The 15996-nt window shown below is 36.0% G+C and overlaps 5 protein-coding genes across 5 annotated transcripts; 3 read left to right on the top strand and 2 right to left on the bottom strand.

Annotated features, from left to right (window-relative positions):
• Positions 1-44: 44 nt before the first annotated feature.
• Positions 45-1512, bottom strand: LOC108840542 (peroxidase 40). The gene is made up of 4 exons (XM_018613371.2): positions 1184-1512; positions 840-1031; positions 592-757; positions 45-508 (listed from the first exon to the last, which is right to left on the bottom strand). The coding sequence occupies exons 1-4, from the start codon at positions 1502-1504 to the stop codon at positions 105-107; spliced, it is 1083 nt and encodes a 360-aa protein (XP_018468873.1). The 5' UTR covers positions 1505-1512; the 3' UTR covers positions 45-104.
• Positions 1513-2769: 1257 nt separating this feature from the next.
• Positions 2770-4454, top strand: LOC108829527 (DNA-directed RNA polymerases II, IV and V subunit 9B). The gene is made up of 4 exons (XM_018603175.2): positions 2770-2931; positions 3131-3206; positions 3810-3968; positions 4174-4454. The coding sequence occupies exons 1-4, from the start codon at positions 2903-2905 to the stop codon at positions 4252-4254; spliced, it is 345 nt and encodes a 114-aa protein (XP_018458677.1). The 5' UTR covers positions 2770-2902; the 3' UTR covers positions 4255-4454.
• Positions 4455-5094: 640 nt separating this feature from the next.
• Positions 5095-6956, top strand: LOC108819509 (ubiquitin-conjugating enzyme E2 32). Its single transcript, XM_018592565.2, has 5 exons — positions 5095-5312; positions 5475-5606; positions 5690-5774; positions 5857-6020; positions 6368-6956. The coding sequence occupies exons 1-5, from the start codon at positions 5202-5204 to the stop codon at positions 6797-6799; spliced, it is 924 nt and encodes a 307-aa protein (XP_018448067.1). The 5' UTR covers positions 5095-5201; the 3' UTR covers positions 6800-6956.
• Positions 6957-10947: 3991 nt separating this feature from the next.
• On the top strand, positions 10948-12075 carry LOC108841530 (glycine-rich cell wall structural protein-like). The gene has a single exon (XM_018614289.2). It carries the CDS (start codon positions 11078-11080, stop codon positions 11951-11953), a length of 876 nt encoding a protein of 291 aa, XP_018469791.2. The 5' UTR covers positions 10948-11077; the 3' UTR covers positions 11954-12075.
• Positions 12076-13639: 1564 nt separating this feature from the next.
• LOC108842237 (probable cysteine protease RD19C) lies at positions 13640-15879 on the bottom strand. Its single transcript, XM_018615093.2, has 4 exons — positions 15385-15879; positions 14922-15041; positions 14236-14482; positions 13640-14147 (listed from the first exon to the last, which is right to left on the bottom strand). Exons 1-4 carry the CDS (start codon positions 15841-15843, stop codon positions 13867-13869), a joined length of 1107 nt encoding a protein of 368 aa, XP_018470595.1. The 5' UTR covers positions 15844-15879; the 3' UTR covers positions 13640-13866.
• Positions 15880-15996: the final 117 nt, after the last annotated feature.

Below are 15996 nucleotides of genomic sequence, written 5' to 3'. Positions count from 1 at the left end.
TAGATTTTTTTTATAAACCAAAGTCCTATGCAGACTTCTTTAATTTTTATATATAAGATATCATCAAGTCTGATCATGAACATAATTGGTTCTATCCTTTTATTTTAATTAACCGCTCTACAGTTCCTTCTAATCTCCCCCTCACTGCCACCGGTTATCCCTCCCATCTTAACCATAGCATTCTTAAAATCTTCGAAAAATACTGACTGGTCGGCTGCATAGGTCTCAACGATCTCCCTTGTTCCTGGGTCCTGAACCGCCAAAGCTTGGTCTGATGGAAGCAATCCCTCACCCGAGAGGAGGTTAACATAGTACTGGTTGTCAAATGTTGACGGTGTCACCAAGTCAAGCTGAGTGATCGCTACAGAAGTGTCCACGGTCGAGCAGAGTTGCTGTAGCGACTCTAGGAACTCAAGGTTGTCTCCATGGTTAGCCGGTTGTCCAGTTTGTAGTGGCTGCAACCGAGCTGTAAATGAAGTGCACTTTGCTTTTCCCAATGTATGCCCACCTGGTTACATTGGTTTAATATGATTACCTTCCGTATCTGACAAAACGGTTGGTTTAAGTGAAAGAAAAAGAAGAATACTGTACCGGAAAGAGCGACCATGTCGGTTTGCGAAAGACCGAGTTTCTGAAAGATAGAGATGAGAGTTGGCACGGTTGAGTTTGGTGATGGTAAACTAGTCGTTGCTGCTTGTTTACTCGCGGTTCGACCATCTTTTCTTCCTACTTCCACGTCCCAGCTTGGTCCACCAGACTTCAAAAACCCGGGTTAAAGTGTTTAATGATAACCGGTTTATACATTATTATAATTAGAAAAAAATGAAGAAAGTAACTACCACAACGACTGAATCTCTAGCAGCCATGGCAAGAATGTCTGCGCATGAGACAGTCTCTGGACATACAGTTTCAAGATCAGCCTTTATCGAATCTATCACTTCGAATCCTCGTAGAGAATTAAGATTTGGAGGCGCGGTTTTTTCACCGACCAATCCTTCTGTGTCATCCAACAAGACCGAAGCATCACATCCCTACAATGCAAAATACATCCCTCCTCATACTCATGCTAATACTTAACCGGTACTGATTTGAATTTTAATTAATAATTTTCCGGTTCAATGGTTTGTATTATTAGCTAATTAACCAAAACAATTAAAATGAAATACAAGAAGAGAGGACTTGCATTGACAAAACAATCGTGGAAATGAAGACGGAGAAGAGAAGCAGCCATTCTTGGATCTTGTAAAACCGCAGTTTCAACCCATGAGTAGACGATAGACTCGGCCTCCGGGCAGCTAGTCCGGTATAAACCGAATTCTAGAACAAAACCAAACCCTATACCGAAACCTGAACCGGATTCTCCACTTCCGTCTTCACAAGTCTCGCTGAAGTTGGCAGCGAGTGAGAGAATTGGCATAGAAACGAGAAGCATAATAAGGAACAAGTTAAAGAGATTCTTCATCGTTATATGATCTCTCTCCACTTTCTTCTTGAGTATTAACATTCAGTGAAGTTGGTACTGTTTTGGGAAGCTAGTATCTATGTGTGTCCATATTTATAGAAACAATTAATCATGTATAGACACATGCACACATGGTACATAACACACCTACTATATATGTATGAGTTCATGGCTGCATGTGCACTACAACAACCCAATTACGGATGATGCACTAGTAATCAATCATATCTTCTTTTTTTTTTTAGTAATCAATCATATCTGTATGTAAATAATTAATGTTTATGTAAATAATATTTGTATAAGAAAATTGTGAGATTGTGATTTGTAACATACTAACATATACAAAATGATGCATAGTATTACATTACATATTCATGTAATACAATTTACAAATATAAAAGGAACAAAAGAGTTTGACATTGTAATGAATGAAGTGAAAATCACAAATGAAACATGTTGCTTCTACATAGATAGAAGATGTGTGGGGGTGTGCAGTGTACACTCTGGAGTCAGGAGTAGTTCTGAGTCGGACCAATTCAATACTTGGAATCTTTGGGAAGTTTGTTTTCTATTTTGGTCACCAAGATAATTGGTTTATGAACATTATGGTTATATTTATTTCATGGGGACAAAATAGTTATTAAAATAATTTATATGTGTGTTGTACAAATAATTACAGAATGATATAAAAAAAGGTGCATGGTAATAGGCATGTGGTGGTTACTGTGAAAAAGGTACATTACTCTTCAATGAAAGAGTCAAATTTATTTCTTGTGGTCCTTTCTCTTTTTATCTATTTGTCGACAACATAAGTTATAAAACATTAAGGATAGCGATGGAATGATTGAAAATAAAATGAAGTTGCAGAATGAAAAAAAATTGTAAAATTAAAAATTTTGTGATTGAATAAGTCTTGAAAAATGACATAAAATTTTGAAATATTAATATAATTATTTTTATTAATATATATACATAAAAATCTATCAACATTCATTTAAATTGTTATTGATTTATTTTCATGTATTTATTATAATGGTTTATTTAACCACTAATACACAATAAATCTACTCAAAATTCATTTAAATATTTAGTGGACTTTTATTTATTTTTTATTTTAAATAAAATTTTACTTTTTATTCTATAAAAAATTCGTTAAGTAGTAAAATATTTCGAGGAACAAATAAAAAAACTAAAGTAAAAAAAGTCAAAACAGTAGTTAAACCTTTTATATGGGCCAGCCCATGGGCTTTATGGATTGGACACCGTTCCGACTGTGCAAAATCCCCGACAAAGTCTACAAAAGTTACGCCCTATTTTGCCACTACAGAGCTCTCACTAGATTCTAGAGAGGCAGCTTGCTTGACCTTCTCTCCTGAACGATCCCGCCAAAGACACTTAGAGAGAGAGAGAGAATCAGTGAGCTGAAGAGATCCAGCGAAGATGAGTACAATGAAGTTTTGTCGCGAATGGTAAAATCGAACCCTGCTCTTTGTTCTAACGTTTCTTCCCAAAAATCTTTAGTTTTGTGTCTGAGTCTGTTTCGGTCGGTACGAAGTTCTGGTTTTGCTTTATGTGTTGTCTCAATTCTCGAGTAAAGCTCCAATCTTTTTCCCCCACCATCGTTCGCCTTATTGATTTTGTGTTTTTTTTTGTGTGGAATTTGTGAAGTAATAACATCTTATACCCTAAGGAAGACAAGGAGCAATCGATACTCCTCTACGCTTGCCGTAACTGTGATCACCAGGTACATTCTTTTCTTTCTTCAAAATTAGGGTTCTGTTGGCTTTATGTATTAAGAATCCCAAAGTTTAGAACTTGAAATTAAACCGAGAAAAGAGAAATTAACGAGTTTGGATCCACAATTTAGCTCATTGTCCTTGTTTGGTAAAAGATGGAGCTAAACAGTTAAAGAGCTCTTTAAACAAGTGCAAAGACTTATATAATCTGTAAACCTATTAAAGGGTCTGTATATGCTTTAGCTTAGCTTCGAAACCATTTGAGTTTCAACAGTCTCCATCTTTAACTTAAACACCTCCCGTATGAATGTTATGTATTGAAACTTAGCTTTAAAATCCTGGATTCGCTGTTGCTAAAGGTTTGGAACTATTATAACGTGTTTTATTTTCTATGTTTAAAAAGTAAATCTAGCTGCGTTGAACCCTTTTGTGCTTCCTCAGCTCCATTTTTTTGTAAAGTAGTATGTAGTTTATTAGAAATTATGATTTTTCGAATGAACTGATTTCACTCATTTATAGCAGCATATCCTTTATTGTGTATCTTATCTACTAGTTCAGTCGATGGTTATTGTTACCTCTCTCTGTTGTAAAATGTATATTCGGTTTTGCAGGAAGCGGCGGATAACAACTGTGTGTACAGAAACGAGGTTCATCATTCCGTAAGCGAACAGACGCAGATCCTATCCGACGTCGCTTCTGACCCCACTCTTCCCCGCACCAAGGCTGTCCGCTGCGCCAAGTGTCAACACGGCGAAGCTGTCTTCTTCCAGGTTTATTTTCCCTCCAAGAGAAAAAAAGCTTTTATCTTTTACAGTTTCTTATTTATCACTCACAACCAAAGAAACATTTCATTCGTTTTTCTACTCTTAACTTAAGATCTTACGCAACTTCTTTGGTTATTGCTACTTGTACACCACCATGTCTGGCTGTTTGGTTCTTATATATAGCTCGTGTCGTGTGTGATTGAATATGCAGGCTACTGCTAGAGGAGAAGAAGGAATGACACTGTTCTTCGTTTGCTGCAACCCTAATTGTGGCCATCGCTGGAGAGAATAGAACTCTGTTGTAAGGCTACATTGACCCTCTGTGATGTGTTATTGACTTCCCCCTTTTAAGGGTTTCATACATTCACTTTGGAGTTTTCTGTGTACAAATATGAAAACTGTGGGGATGTTATCGATTTCTTGAATTTTCAGGGTCTTTTATGATCGTTTTAGTTTTACCGGCTTCTAGTTATGAATTTGCTGGTTTCTGAGGGGCCGATTGGAAAACTCGTCGTTGTCCATTGGGTTGGACATAGAATCCAAACCCGAGCATAGACTCTAGAACCCCAAATTCGAATTAGACATGAACTGGAAATTTCAATCTGTTATTTAATCTGAAATGTAAAAGTATCTGAATGGATTTTGTAAAGTGATATAAAAATATCTAAATTCAAAGTGTTATTATTCGAATTTGAATGAATTAAGTTGAAAATAGTCAATATAAGTATTTGAAACATACATAAATATTTCATATGATTGATCTAATGTTTATTTTGATATGAAATATAAAAATAAGTACTAAAAACAGGATGAATTCAAAAAATTGAAATACACTATCCGAATCCTAATGGTATAACAACTCTGATCGCCATTATTATTGGGCTTAATGTCTAAGAATAAGCCCAGTAAAGTCTGCACCCGCCGTGAAGATGGGTGAGTGATTATAGATCGGTGATGATGTGGCAAACCACAGATCGTTGGATACTTAAACGACGACCTTCTTTTCGTCCTTACATCAACGAAGTACCAATTAATGATTGCCACGTTATCATTCTTGCAAGACAATGACGTGGTGAACATTCTACCCTCCTCTTTCGACTCCTTCCGATATTTACTAACTCCCACTCGTATTTAATTTCAAAACAATAATAAAATCTGCTTGTGTTGACCATTATCGAGACTTTTAAGCGGTGGATTGGATCTGGATCGGATCAGAGCTTGAGAGCGGGAGAGAAGAAGATGGCGGACGAGAGATATAACCGGAAGAACCCGGCGGTGAAGAGGATTCTCCAGGAGGTTAAGGAGATGCAAGCTAATCCCTCTGACGATTTCATGTCTCTTCCCCTCGAGGTATTATAGATCCATATGCGTTTGATTGATTACCATCTACAGCTCTTTGAAATCGGACCAGCAAAAGCTCCGATCTAATTAAACCTCAGCCTTTCTAGCTCGATCTTATGGTTGCATGAAATTTTATATATGTGATGTTTAAATAGTTGGATGTGAATGCAGGAGAATATATTTGAGTGGCAATTCGCGATAAGAGGGCCGAGCGAGAGTGAATTTGAAGGAGGGATATATCACGGGAGGATTCAGTTGCCTTCCGATTATCCTTTCAAGCCTCCTTCCTTCTTGTTATTGACCGTAAGCAGATGAATCTGTGATCTCTGATGTGTTTCAAGGAGACTATCTGTGATCTCTGATTGAATCCTTTTTTTTTGTTTCAGCCTAGTGGTCGTTTTGAAACTAACACCAAGATTTGTTTGAGTATTTCTAATTACCATCCTGAGCATTGGCAACCCTCATGGAGTGGTAAAGCTCTTGATTGATGTCTTCTACCATGTTAACTAATTACATAATTTTTACTCATGAGTTTGTTTGTTTGGTTTGTTAGTTCGGACTGCATTGGTGGCTCTCATTGCGTTCATGCCTTCAAACCCTAGTGGAGCAATTGGCTCTGTAGATTACCCAAAAGAGGAGAGACGCGCGCTTGCCACTAAATCACGCGAGTCACCACCCAAATTTGGTTCTCCTGAGCGTCAAAAAGTTATTGATGAGGTATGTACTGTTATATTTCCCTTCCTTGAGCTTTTGATCCACCGATGCACATTATTCTGCTTGAGACATATGAATGTAGCTTCATTTTTACAATGTTTTTTACTTACTGAACAAATTAATTGGAAATTTGTTAGATATTTATACTTTAGATGCTCAGTAGCAAGTTCAAAAAACATCATTTCGGGAATGAATATTTTTGTTAACCAAAATTAGTGTTAAGAATCTCATTTGATTTTAAAGACCTGGCAATGTGTTTACATCTTTGACATGGGTTTAAAGTTTGGATTTATATGGAATCCAGGGATAACATTATATTATTTTGTCTTTATGTTGGTATATGTATGCAGATTCATCAATACATGCTAAGCAAAACACCTTCTCCTAAACCTATTCCTGAGGGATGTAACAAACCCTCTTCTGCTGATTCGGACGGTCAGTCCCAAACCAAGCCGCAGGACACTGAAGCTGCTAAGCCTGTTATACCAGAAGCTGTTACAGCTGCTGCAGAAAATGTAGTCGATCAAATCGCTGAAGAGGCAGGTCAGACAGTTGTTCCTGGAGCAAATGCAACGGTCGAGGTTGCAGCAGGAGACAACAGAAACGGTTTGGTGAGGCGGAGGGAGCAAGGGACTGTTGTTGTTAGGGCGGCTCAGAGAAGGGGTGATGATAGGCTGTTCACGTGGGCAGCGGTTGGACTCACGATTGCGATAGTGGTTCTTTTGCTGAAGAAGTTGGTAAGGTCAAGTGGTCATGGCGCTGTGTTTATGGATGAGTCGTGAACGCTTAACTCAAAGTTTGGGAGATGTGGACGAAGAAAGCATCAGTTGGAAGTATTTATATATCATATGTACCTATTACTTAGATGTGGAAATAAGTAATTAATTATTATACTAAACGAGTTTGTTTGATAATGTGCTAAAAACTCGTTCTTTCTGATTTGTTTTGTGTTAATTGATTTCGACAAAACAAACCACTGATAACACAGACATTTATTAGAACATGAACTACTCCCAAGCAGCATACATTCTTATGGGGTGGTGTGTGCGGGGCCAGCATGTCGGTCGCCTATAGCACAGAAGGACTTCCCTATATGCTAAGTTTATCCAGCTTCAAGATATGGGCCTCTCTTGAAATCTTTTTACATTCCTTTCTTTTTCTTGTTGTTTAACGTCTTCCTACAATCTTTTACGGCCTTTTAGAATTTTTATAAACCCAGCCAACTAAATGCAAAGAGGCAAAGATAATAGTAATATATTTTTTGGTAAAATGGATAATAGTAATATGCGAGTAACGACCAACTATATTAACATGTGAGTAAACAAGCTAACTCACAATCAGTTGAAGTATACTCTACTTGCAGTTGGCGGATCTAGAATATTTTTATAGTGGGAGCATATATTATTTAAATATAAAATAAAAATACTTACTACAGTTATGTGTTTATATAAAATATATTCTGTTAAAAAAATTAAATAAGAATTATTATTATATAAACTAACTTTTGAGAATATACATATATTAGTTTAAAATATATTTTTTTATTATAATATATTTGTGTAATTTGTAATATCTTTTAATGTAAATATGCATTCTGAAAATAGTTACATAATAGATAATTAAATAAAAATGATTAAAAATAAAATATGGTAAAAGGAATATGCGAGATATATATCATAGGACATAGATTCAAAAATATGTGGAAATCATTAAATAAATGAACAGGGCAAAGACTTTTAGTTACTGGGGCAGTAGCCAATATAGTCAGTTTTATCTTTTATCATGGTAATTAGACTTTGGAATTTGAATCTTAGTCCACGGGTCCCGACCCGTTTGAAAAAAATTCACTGGGGCAGATGTCCCCTCCCTGCTTCATGTAGATCCACCCATGTGACTACGTCTAAAGGCTAAGCTACGCCCTGCATGCCTGCAAGGCTGCAAATGATCTCAACCATGCACGTAGGATATTATGTAGTACTTTTAATAAATACTAGATTTTGACCCGCGCTTTTAAAAGCGCGGGTTTGGTTTTGAGTAAAAATATTAGTTGGTATTGAGTAATATTTTAAAATTTTTTATTTACAAATTTATGTTAAAAATAGATATTCAGTGTTTTCATATCCGACACAGACCCGCAGTTGAATTGATAAACCCGATAATCAGTATATAATACAGTTTAAATTTAATGAAAATTCGTTAATTAAAAATCTGATAAATCCAAAATATTATCATTAACCTATGATCTAACCATGATTGACCTGTTAAAGCCCATAGAAATCTGATAATATTTTTAAAATTAAATTATTATATACATTTAAATTATACATAAAACTTTTAAAACTATTAGATTTTTAATTTTTGTAATTTGATATTTTTGTACTATTCGAAAAATGATATTAGAAAAACCAAAATTTATTTTTATGACGAAATAGGCTTAAAATTTTCGACGGATAAATTGTTGAAATTATTGGGATGTTTTGTTTAATTGGACATGACTATCAAATGAACTTTCTAATTTGTTGGGTTTTAATTTATCCAAAACCATTTAAAAAGAATGCATGGAATGTTTTGTAATTTCTTTGAAAACTTAGGAGTAGATTCACAAACATGCATCTGCTTTAATAGTATAGATTTACTGAGTATTAGGAATTTTGATAGTTAAACTTAGATGATGTGTGCAAATACATTATAAAAAGAAGAAGTTTCCAATCCCTCTGAAGGGTTTTGTGTCACCACCAAAATAATGACTTTGGTTGGTATATGTTTTAAACTTTATTTAAGTTAAATCTAAAATATTATTTACTCGTGAATTAATTTTAATTTTTGAATATGAGTTAATTATAATATATTACTAGAACTTCCCTCCGTGCGGATGTTTGATTTAACTTGTGTTCAACGTGAATTTATAAACTACTGTTTTTATAGAATGCACATGTATATTTTTTGTATTTTGTAAATTACATTTAGAATAAAATATATTATTTTTATAATGTAGAATTTTGATAATAATTATTTTTATTTGTACATAATATTATATTTAAAATTTTATAATTTGATGCATTTTGATGTAATTCTACTATTCATATATTAATTTCTTGTTTTTTTGTTTTTTATATAAAATGAAACAACATACTAAAATTTTTAATTTTTTGCATTAGTTGTCTATGTTATTATTAATTTTATGATATTTTGTTTTTTTGAAAATTGTATTCTCGAAATATTTATATTTTACTAAACTAATAAGGTAACACTATATATAAATATTTTTTTATATAATATATACTATATATTTCAGTTTTTTTTTATTTTAACCACAAAGAAACAATAACCATAATTTTGTTATAGCCACTAATAATATAATATCGGTTTAATTAAAATGATTAACGGTCAATATAAATATCGATCTGGTTAGATAAGTTTTGGAATTGTAATTAATTATTTTAATTGATTTTAAATGTTGTGGCATAATCTGTAAAAAAAAATTAAAAGAAAATATTTAATTTATTGTAAATACAGTGGGTAAATCTGTAAATAAATGAAGTATATATCTGTATATAAAAATAATTACCAAAAGTTAGTTTACTTTAATAATATAGATTAATTTAAAATGTTGTGATAGAATTTGTAAAAAAGTATAAAAATGAAATATTTGATTTTTTTAAATACAGTGGTTAAATCTGTAAATAAAAGAAAATCTAAATCTGTAAATAAAATGAAATACCAAAAATTATTTCAGTTTTAGTAATATAGCAGATGACTTAAGTTATAAGTGAGTTATAATATATTATGGTTAAGCTATACTCTTTACGAAATTGATAACTCAAAAGTTAAACCAACATCATATAAAATCCCATGTTTTAGATTTTCGGGTTATAGTAAGTTTTTCTTTTGAGCCTCAGCATTGTAAAGGTGATAGGTGGAGTGGCAGCACTATAACAAAGATGATTAGATGAAGCCATAAAATCAATCTCTTTACTAAACAGTTGCAACCAACCCAAATAAAGACTAAAATTGTTTGTGTCAAATTAAAAAGAAACAAATTTGGTACGCGCAAACGAAAGTCCAAAACTTTGTACACCAATTTGGTTACTATAGTCCTGATTTTCAGTCTGTAGTCAAAATAAATATTAAAGTTTGTCGGCAGATCATAATGATATATAACGATTTGTGGATGATAATAAACTGCATGATTATGATAATAGAAGATCAAAATGTATGTAAGTGGTAAAGTAGTTGAGACGCTGTAAACAGAGACCTTAATTAATTCCACCATCAGCCCTGACCCCACTGTGTTTCAAACCTATGTTGAATTTCTCGTCACCTTTTTCACAGTGGAAAGCTCTTTTTATTTGTTTCGTATTACTCAATATCATGTACAATCTTCTAATATTTCTATCTCTACAACTCATTATCATACATCGTAGAAAATCATAAATATATATATGGATAGAACACTAGAAAACCAAAATATATCATGACTTCTTTTGAGATGTTAATCTTAGTTTTCATAAATGTTTAAAAACCACTTCACATATGGATTGTAAGCACTTGTTTAGTATTGCATGTGTCGACTTGGAATCAGATAAGCTTCGTGTTTTTTTGGAACATTAGATTGCGTTAACATAAACAAGCTTAGATCTTAAAACATGTTGGGAAACATATTTAAACTTCTGCATAGGAGAACGAAATAAGATCAATGTATATCTTTCATTAGGCTGACTTAGTCGGTGATAAAAAAAAATACTCCCGATACATGAACATATTTTTTTGCTAAGATTAGTTAAACAAATTGATAGGGTTGAAAAGTATGACAAGGCTACAATTTGAAAAAGGAACACTTGCTCTGCGCTCATTTATTACACATGAGGAAAATTGTAGCATAAAAGATAGCGAAATTGTATGAAAAAAATCAAGTTAGTGTATGATGAAGGCCTCAACTAATTCTCATTAATGCTCTTTATTTGTTTGCTCCTATAAATAGACATAGTAAGCATAGTACGGTGAGTAAACCAATCGCACTGAACAAAGAACAACACTTTGTAAAGTAGAAGTAGAAAGAAATGGGGAAAGTTTCTAAGCGATTTGGATTTTTGGGCTTGATGCTTGTGTTGCTCATTATTGGAGTAGCAGAATGTAGGAGACTCGAGAAGGAGACTTTAGGAGGTGGTGGTTTTGGAGGAGGTGGTGGTGCTGGAGGCGGGTTTGGTGGTGGAAAAGGCGGAGGTGGTGGTCTTGGAGGAGGAGCCGGTGGAGGCTTTGGTGGTGGTGCAGGTGGAGGCCACGGTGGTGGTGTTGGAGGAGGGTTCGGTGGTGGTGCTGGTGGAGGCAAAGGTGGTGGTTTAGGTGGTGGTAGTGGTGTTGGAGGAGGCCACGGTGGTGGTGCTGGAGGAGGGTTCGGCGGTGGTGCTGGTGGAGGCAAAGGTGGTGGTGTTGGAGGAGGATTTGGTGGTGGTGCTGGTGGAGGCAAAGGTGGTGGTGCTATTGGAGGAGGCCATGGTGGTGGTGCTGGGGGAGGATTTGGTGGTGGTGCTGGAGGAGGGCATGGTGGTGGTGCTGGAGGAGGATTCGGTGGTGGTGCTGGAGGAGGACATGGTGGTGGTGCTGGTGGAGGATTCGGTGGTGGGGCTGGAGGAGGACATGGTGGTGGTGCTGGTGGAGGATTCGGTGGTGGTGCTGGAGGAGGACATGGTGGTGGTGCTGGTGGAGGATTCGGTGGTGGTGCTGGAGGAGGACATGGTGGTGGTGCTGGTGGAGGGTTCGGTGGTGGAGCTGGTGGAGGTCACGGTGGTGGTGCTGGAGGAGGTTTCGGGGGTGGTGCTGGTGGAGGCCACGGTGGAGGAGCTGGTGGAGGTTTTGGTGGTGGTGCAGGAGGAGGCCATGGTGCCGGTGGAGGGTTTGGTGGTGATGCCGGAGGAGGCGGTGGTGGTGGATTTTGAATCTAGCTTTATAGGGCTAGTTACTTGTGTACCACGCCAGGAGAGGATGAGATTATAAATGCTGGAATTATTATTATGAATGAAATAAATGATTAACAAAAATATGAGCTTTGCGATGTTAATGATTCCTTTTGAACAAATATCACAATCCAACTGACATGCATGGAAAAAAATATTTTTCGATCCGGTCAGCCACTAGAGGAAGAAAAAATATATATTTGGTTAGTAGTCTGGAAAATAGCTAAAGAAACAATAATTGTTGTTAGAAAACTACGCACTCATTATACATTTAAAATCTTCAATAGTAACATTGTCTGAAGCTATTTCATTAACATTATACGATCAATTACGGGTTATGTTAGTTTTCCGTTCTAGTTTAAAATCAGATTCTAAACCCTAAAAGTAGGGTTTGTGCTACATTGTAATATTAACTTCAAGCTCGCCATCGTTGTGGATGCTTGGTGTTAATTTTCTTAGGTTCTTTAGGGTTTTTATTTTTTTGCAGTTCCTTAAACTTGATAGGCTGAAAAGCAGTGTTGGTTTCAATCATTTGTAACCAGATCTTCGTTAAGTTTCTTAATGACATTTATAATTTAGCAAAAAAGTAGGGTTTGTGCATTTTAAACTTACTATTGGAGTCAGTGACAAAAAAAAAACTTACTATTGGAGCTCTGAGCTCATAGTCGGTATCGCTAGACGTAAATACAGTGAAGGTCTAGAGAGGCTTAAAGCAAATATAAAATGAGGTCTTTAACAATTTCATTTTGAATGTAATATATATTTGAAACAACATAAAATATACACGATAATCTGAAAAAAGTGTAAGACATAATTCCTTTTCCTTATTTTCACTAAATTTTCATAATCTAGATTCCTAACTAATTCTCTTTCTACGCATATAATTGCTAACTGGTATTATCTGAAGCAATTTCTTTTCATCAACTTTAACTTTGGAAAAGTTAGGCGATTGAAACTGGTATTATCTAACAGTATTTGATATATATATAAACCATGAATTTGGATAGCACTCTTCTATTCTTTTCACAAAGTTTAAACCTTGAGCGGGTCTCTTGTAATGTTTTTCTTTTTTTTTTTTTTGAAAAAAGGGCTTTTATCTCTTGTAATGTTGTGGCAAAGCATCTCTTAGAACTGTTTAGTTCAAAATAAATAAATAAAAGATTTCCATGCTGTTTTCGTAGGGAATGTTGCTTCAGTCTTTTTAGCTTCTGCAAATTGTTTAACATCTGATTTTGAACTTCAAAACATGTATCTTTGTCCTTTTGAAAAAGCCACAAATCCTTTTAACTGGAAAACATCAATTTTAATATTCACGTTGTACCAAATCACCATAGACAACAAGAGGTAGAGGTAGTTGGATAGACATCAGATGTGAACCGACATTTTTGGAAGTGACCTTTTCAAAAATGATTGCCATATCACAAATTGCAAGATTAAAGATGTGACAACGTACGACACGGTGTATAAACACCACCGAGATAGTTCTGGTGATAAGTGATAACTGGTACGAAAAGTGCTTGTAGAACAAAACCTGAAAGTGTTTGTAGAAGATAAGACAAAACCGGACCTTATGCAGTTTTAACAATGTAAATAAGCAGTTTGATCTTTGTTATTCTTGGAACAATAAGAATTTGCGTTTGTCTTCTGTATGTCTCACGGCGCCAAACATAATGTAAAACTTCCATTATTACATACTTATAAACTGATCATCATATCACTTTTCTTTAGCATTCGATGCTACAAGGATAACGACACCCCAAGGCTATATTTTACATTAAAACTGAAACAAATTGACGATAATACTAAAAATAACAGTCCATAGTTGTTATTCAGATACACATATATATATAATATACACACAAGGACAGGTAAAACCCAGTAGTGTCCTAATAGTTCTACTGAGTTGAGGTATGAACAGCAGCAACAGTAGATACCATTGTGTCCATACCACAGATGTTATGACGTCCCCTGCAGATTTTGTAGTAACCATGCTCGCCCCACGTCTCTCCCCATGAGTTCTTTATGATCCAGTAAGGCTTCTCCTTGAGACGGATTGGTGCATAACCCGACGAGCCAAACCCAACCAAGAGCACTCCATGGTCTTGGCTCTTAGAACATACATACGGGCACGAGACTCCTCCTATGTAAGTTTGCATCCACATTGCATTGATAGCAACTGCCGAGCAGAACAGAGAATGCGTTAAATATCTGATTCTTGAATATGTACAACAATAAAAAAAAACCGTTTTGGTTAAAGAACTTACTAGCAAGAGGACCGTGGTGGACTAGATTTGCAGCGATTTGATCTTCATCCGCAGAGACAACGCTGAAATTAGACACTCTTGCGGCGATCATGCTCTTGTCGAACTTGCAGCCGGAATTGTCATGTCCTGTATAAGGATAGTCTGCTTCTTTCATAAGGCCACCAGCTTTAAGAGTGTACTCAAAAGCGTTGTTCATTAGTCCTCCATTGCAACCAGAGTCACATGAGTTGGCCTCTTCTGGATCACACTGCAGTAAAAGGAAAATTTTCAATGCCAAAATTAGTTACAACCACTTTACCCAACACATCAAAAAGGATTACGTCAATGAGGATCACAGAATAATATCCGATGACCCAAACTAGTATGCAAAATAAGTATTTAAAACCTAAATAAATTATTTTTTTTGGACAAAATTATTCAAATATTTAATCTCATGTATATTTTGATACAATCTAATAAAAATACTTGAACCTAGAGTATTATTAACCAAAACCCCGAAATGAATTCAGATCCAAAATAGATATTAGACAGAGGTACCAAGTCTACCATAACTGAAAAGTATTATTAACGAACCCATATATTCATAAACAGTCTAGAAGGTTGAACCCAAAATAATCCGAACCGAACAAGTATCCAAACTCTTATGCCTAGAACGAATGATGGATAAGGGAGAGAGAAAAACAAACCTCATGGTCGCAATCCACGAGCTGCTGTTCGCTGAGGCTAACAAGCTCTTTAGTCGCCAGAAAATGTGCTCCTTCAAGAGCTCCTGTTGCGCTAAACGACCAGCACGATCCGCACGAACCCTTTTCCACATCAAACACACACATAATTCAATATTTGATGGTGATCGAAACTCACGAAAGTGGAAAGCTAACTGTCTATCTATGGCAATTATTGTATCAGTCCGTTGATATTTGTATTAGGTGGAACCGGTTTGGTGGTTGGTTCAATTGTACATATATCTAAGCTTAGTTTAATTCGGTTTAGTATGTGAGCTAGCTAACTGTCTATTTATGGCAATTATTGTATTAGCCTGTTGATATTTGTATTTAGGTGGAACCGGTTTGGTGGTTGGTTCAATTGTACATATATCTAAGCTTGGTTTAACTCGGTTTAGTATTCGAGCTAACAGAACAGAGGTCATACCTGGTTTTTAACGGGAGTGACGGCTCCTTGGTCACGCCAATCGAAATCCGTCGGGAGGTCGCTGGTCGGAAGGATCGGCGCCTTCTGAGCGTCTTTTGGAAGACGGAGCTTCCGTTTCAGGCCTAGGTGCTTGCGGCGGAACTCCTTCGGAGTAAGATCTGAGAACTGCGTTACGCCGTGGACGGCCGACGGATCGAGCAGCTGGTGACGCCTGGCTCTACGTAGATTAGCCTCGAAGACGCGGAAGCGACGGTCGTGCTCCGCCTGAGTCGCGTAGGTCTTGTCGTACTTGGACTTGAAGAGAGAGAAGTGGTGCTCCGCGTTGAGCAGCTGCTCATCGTTTTCTTCCGGGACGACTTGCCTGATGATCGGGTTATCGAAACCGTCTTCTGATACGTGGCCCGTGATGGCGACGAGTAGAGCGGCTGCTGTGAGGAGGAAGAAGATCACACGATTCATTTTTTTGTCTTTCCAAGAGATAAGGAAGGAAGGAGAGTCGTTGGGACAAGCTTTGTTAAATAGAGGGATGAAGAACACGTGGCGTGATATTATTAGATGTATTGATTGATGTTAGTGACCACGGTGGATGTGACACGTAGCATGTTGCTTCTA

Source organism: Raphanus sativus, chromosome 2 (assembly GCF_000801105.2).
Source record: "Raphanus sativus cultivar WK10039 chromosome 2, ASM80110v3, whole genome shotgun sequence".
NCBI lineage: Eukaryota > Viridiplantae > Streptophyta > Magnoliopsida > Brassicales > Brassicaceae > Raphanus > Raphanus sativus.
This window is presented reverse-complemented; position numbering and strand designations above follow the sequence as displayed.

Coding starts and splice junctions, on each gene's coding strand:
- LOC108840542 (XM_018613371.2), bottom strand. CDS start 1,504: ATGTTAATACTCAAGAAGAAAGTGGAGAGAGATCATATAACGATGAAG. Junction 1,032..1,183: donor TCCACGATTGTTTTGTCAAT/GCAAGTCCTCTC, acceptor TTTGCATTGTAG/GGATGTGATGCTTCGGTCTT. Junction 758..839: donor CTAGAGATTCAGTCGTTGTG/GTAGTTACTTTC, acceptor GGGTTTTTGAAG/TCTGGTGGACCAAGCTGGGA.
- LOC108829527 (XM_018603175.2), top strand. CDS start 2,903: ATGAGTACAATGAAGTTTTGTCGCGAATG. Junction 3,207..3,809: donor GCCGTAACTGTGATCACCAG/GTACATTCTTTT, acceptor TCGGTTTTGCAG/GAAGCGGCGGATAACAACTG. Junction 3,969..4,173: donor GCGAAGCTGTCTTCTTCCAG/GTTTATTTTCCC, acceptor TTGAATATGCAG/GCTACTGCTAGAGGAGAAGA.
- LOC108819509 (XM_018592565.2), top strand. CDS start 5,202: ATGGCGGACGAGAGATATAACCGGAAGAACCCGGCGGTGAAGAGGATT. Junction 5,313..5,474: donor TCATGTCTCTTCCCCTCGAG/GTATTATAGATC, acceptor ATGTGAATGCAG/GAGAATATATTTGAGTGGCA. Junction 5,775..5,856: donor TTGGCAACCCTCATGGAGTG/GTAAAGCTCTTG, acceptor TTGGTTTGTTAG/TTCGGACTGCATTGGTGGCT.
- LOC108841530 (XM_018614289.2), top strand. CDS start 11,078: ATGGGGAAAGTTTCTAAGCGATTTGGATTTTTGGGCTTGATGCTTGTG.
- LOC108842237 (XM_018615093.2), bottom strand. CDS start 15,843: ATGAATCGTGTGATCTTCTTCCTCCTCACAGCAGCCGCTCTACTCGTC. Junction 14,483..14,921: donor TCGTGGATTGCGACCATGAG/GTTTGTTTTTCT, acceptor CTTTTACTGCAG/TGTGATCCAGAAGAGGCCAA. Junction 14,148..14,235: donor CCACCACGGTCCTCTTGCTA/GTAAGTTCTTTA, acceptor TCTGCTCGGCAG/TTGCTATCAATGCAATGTGG.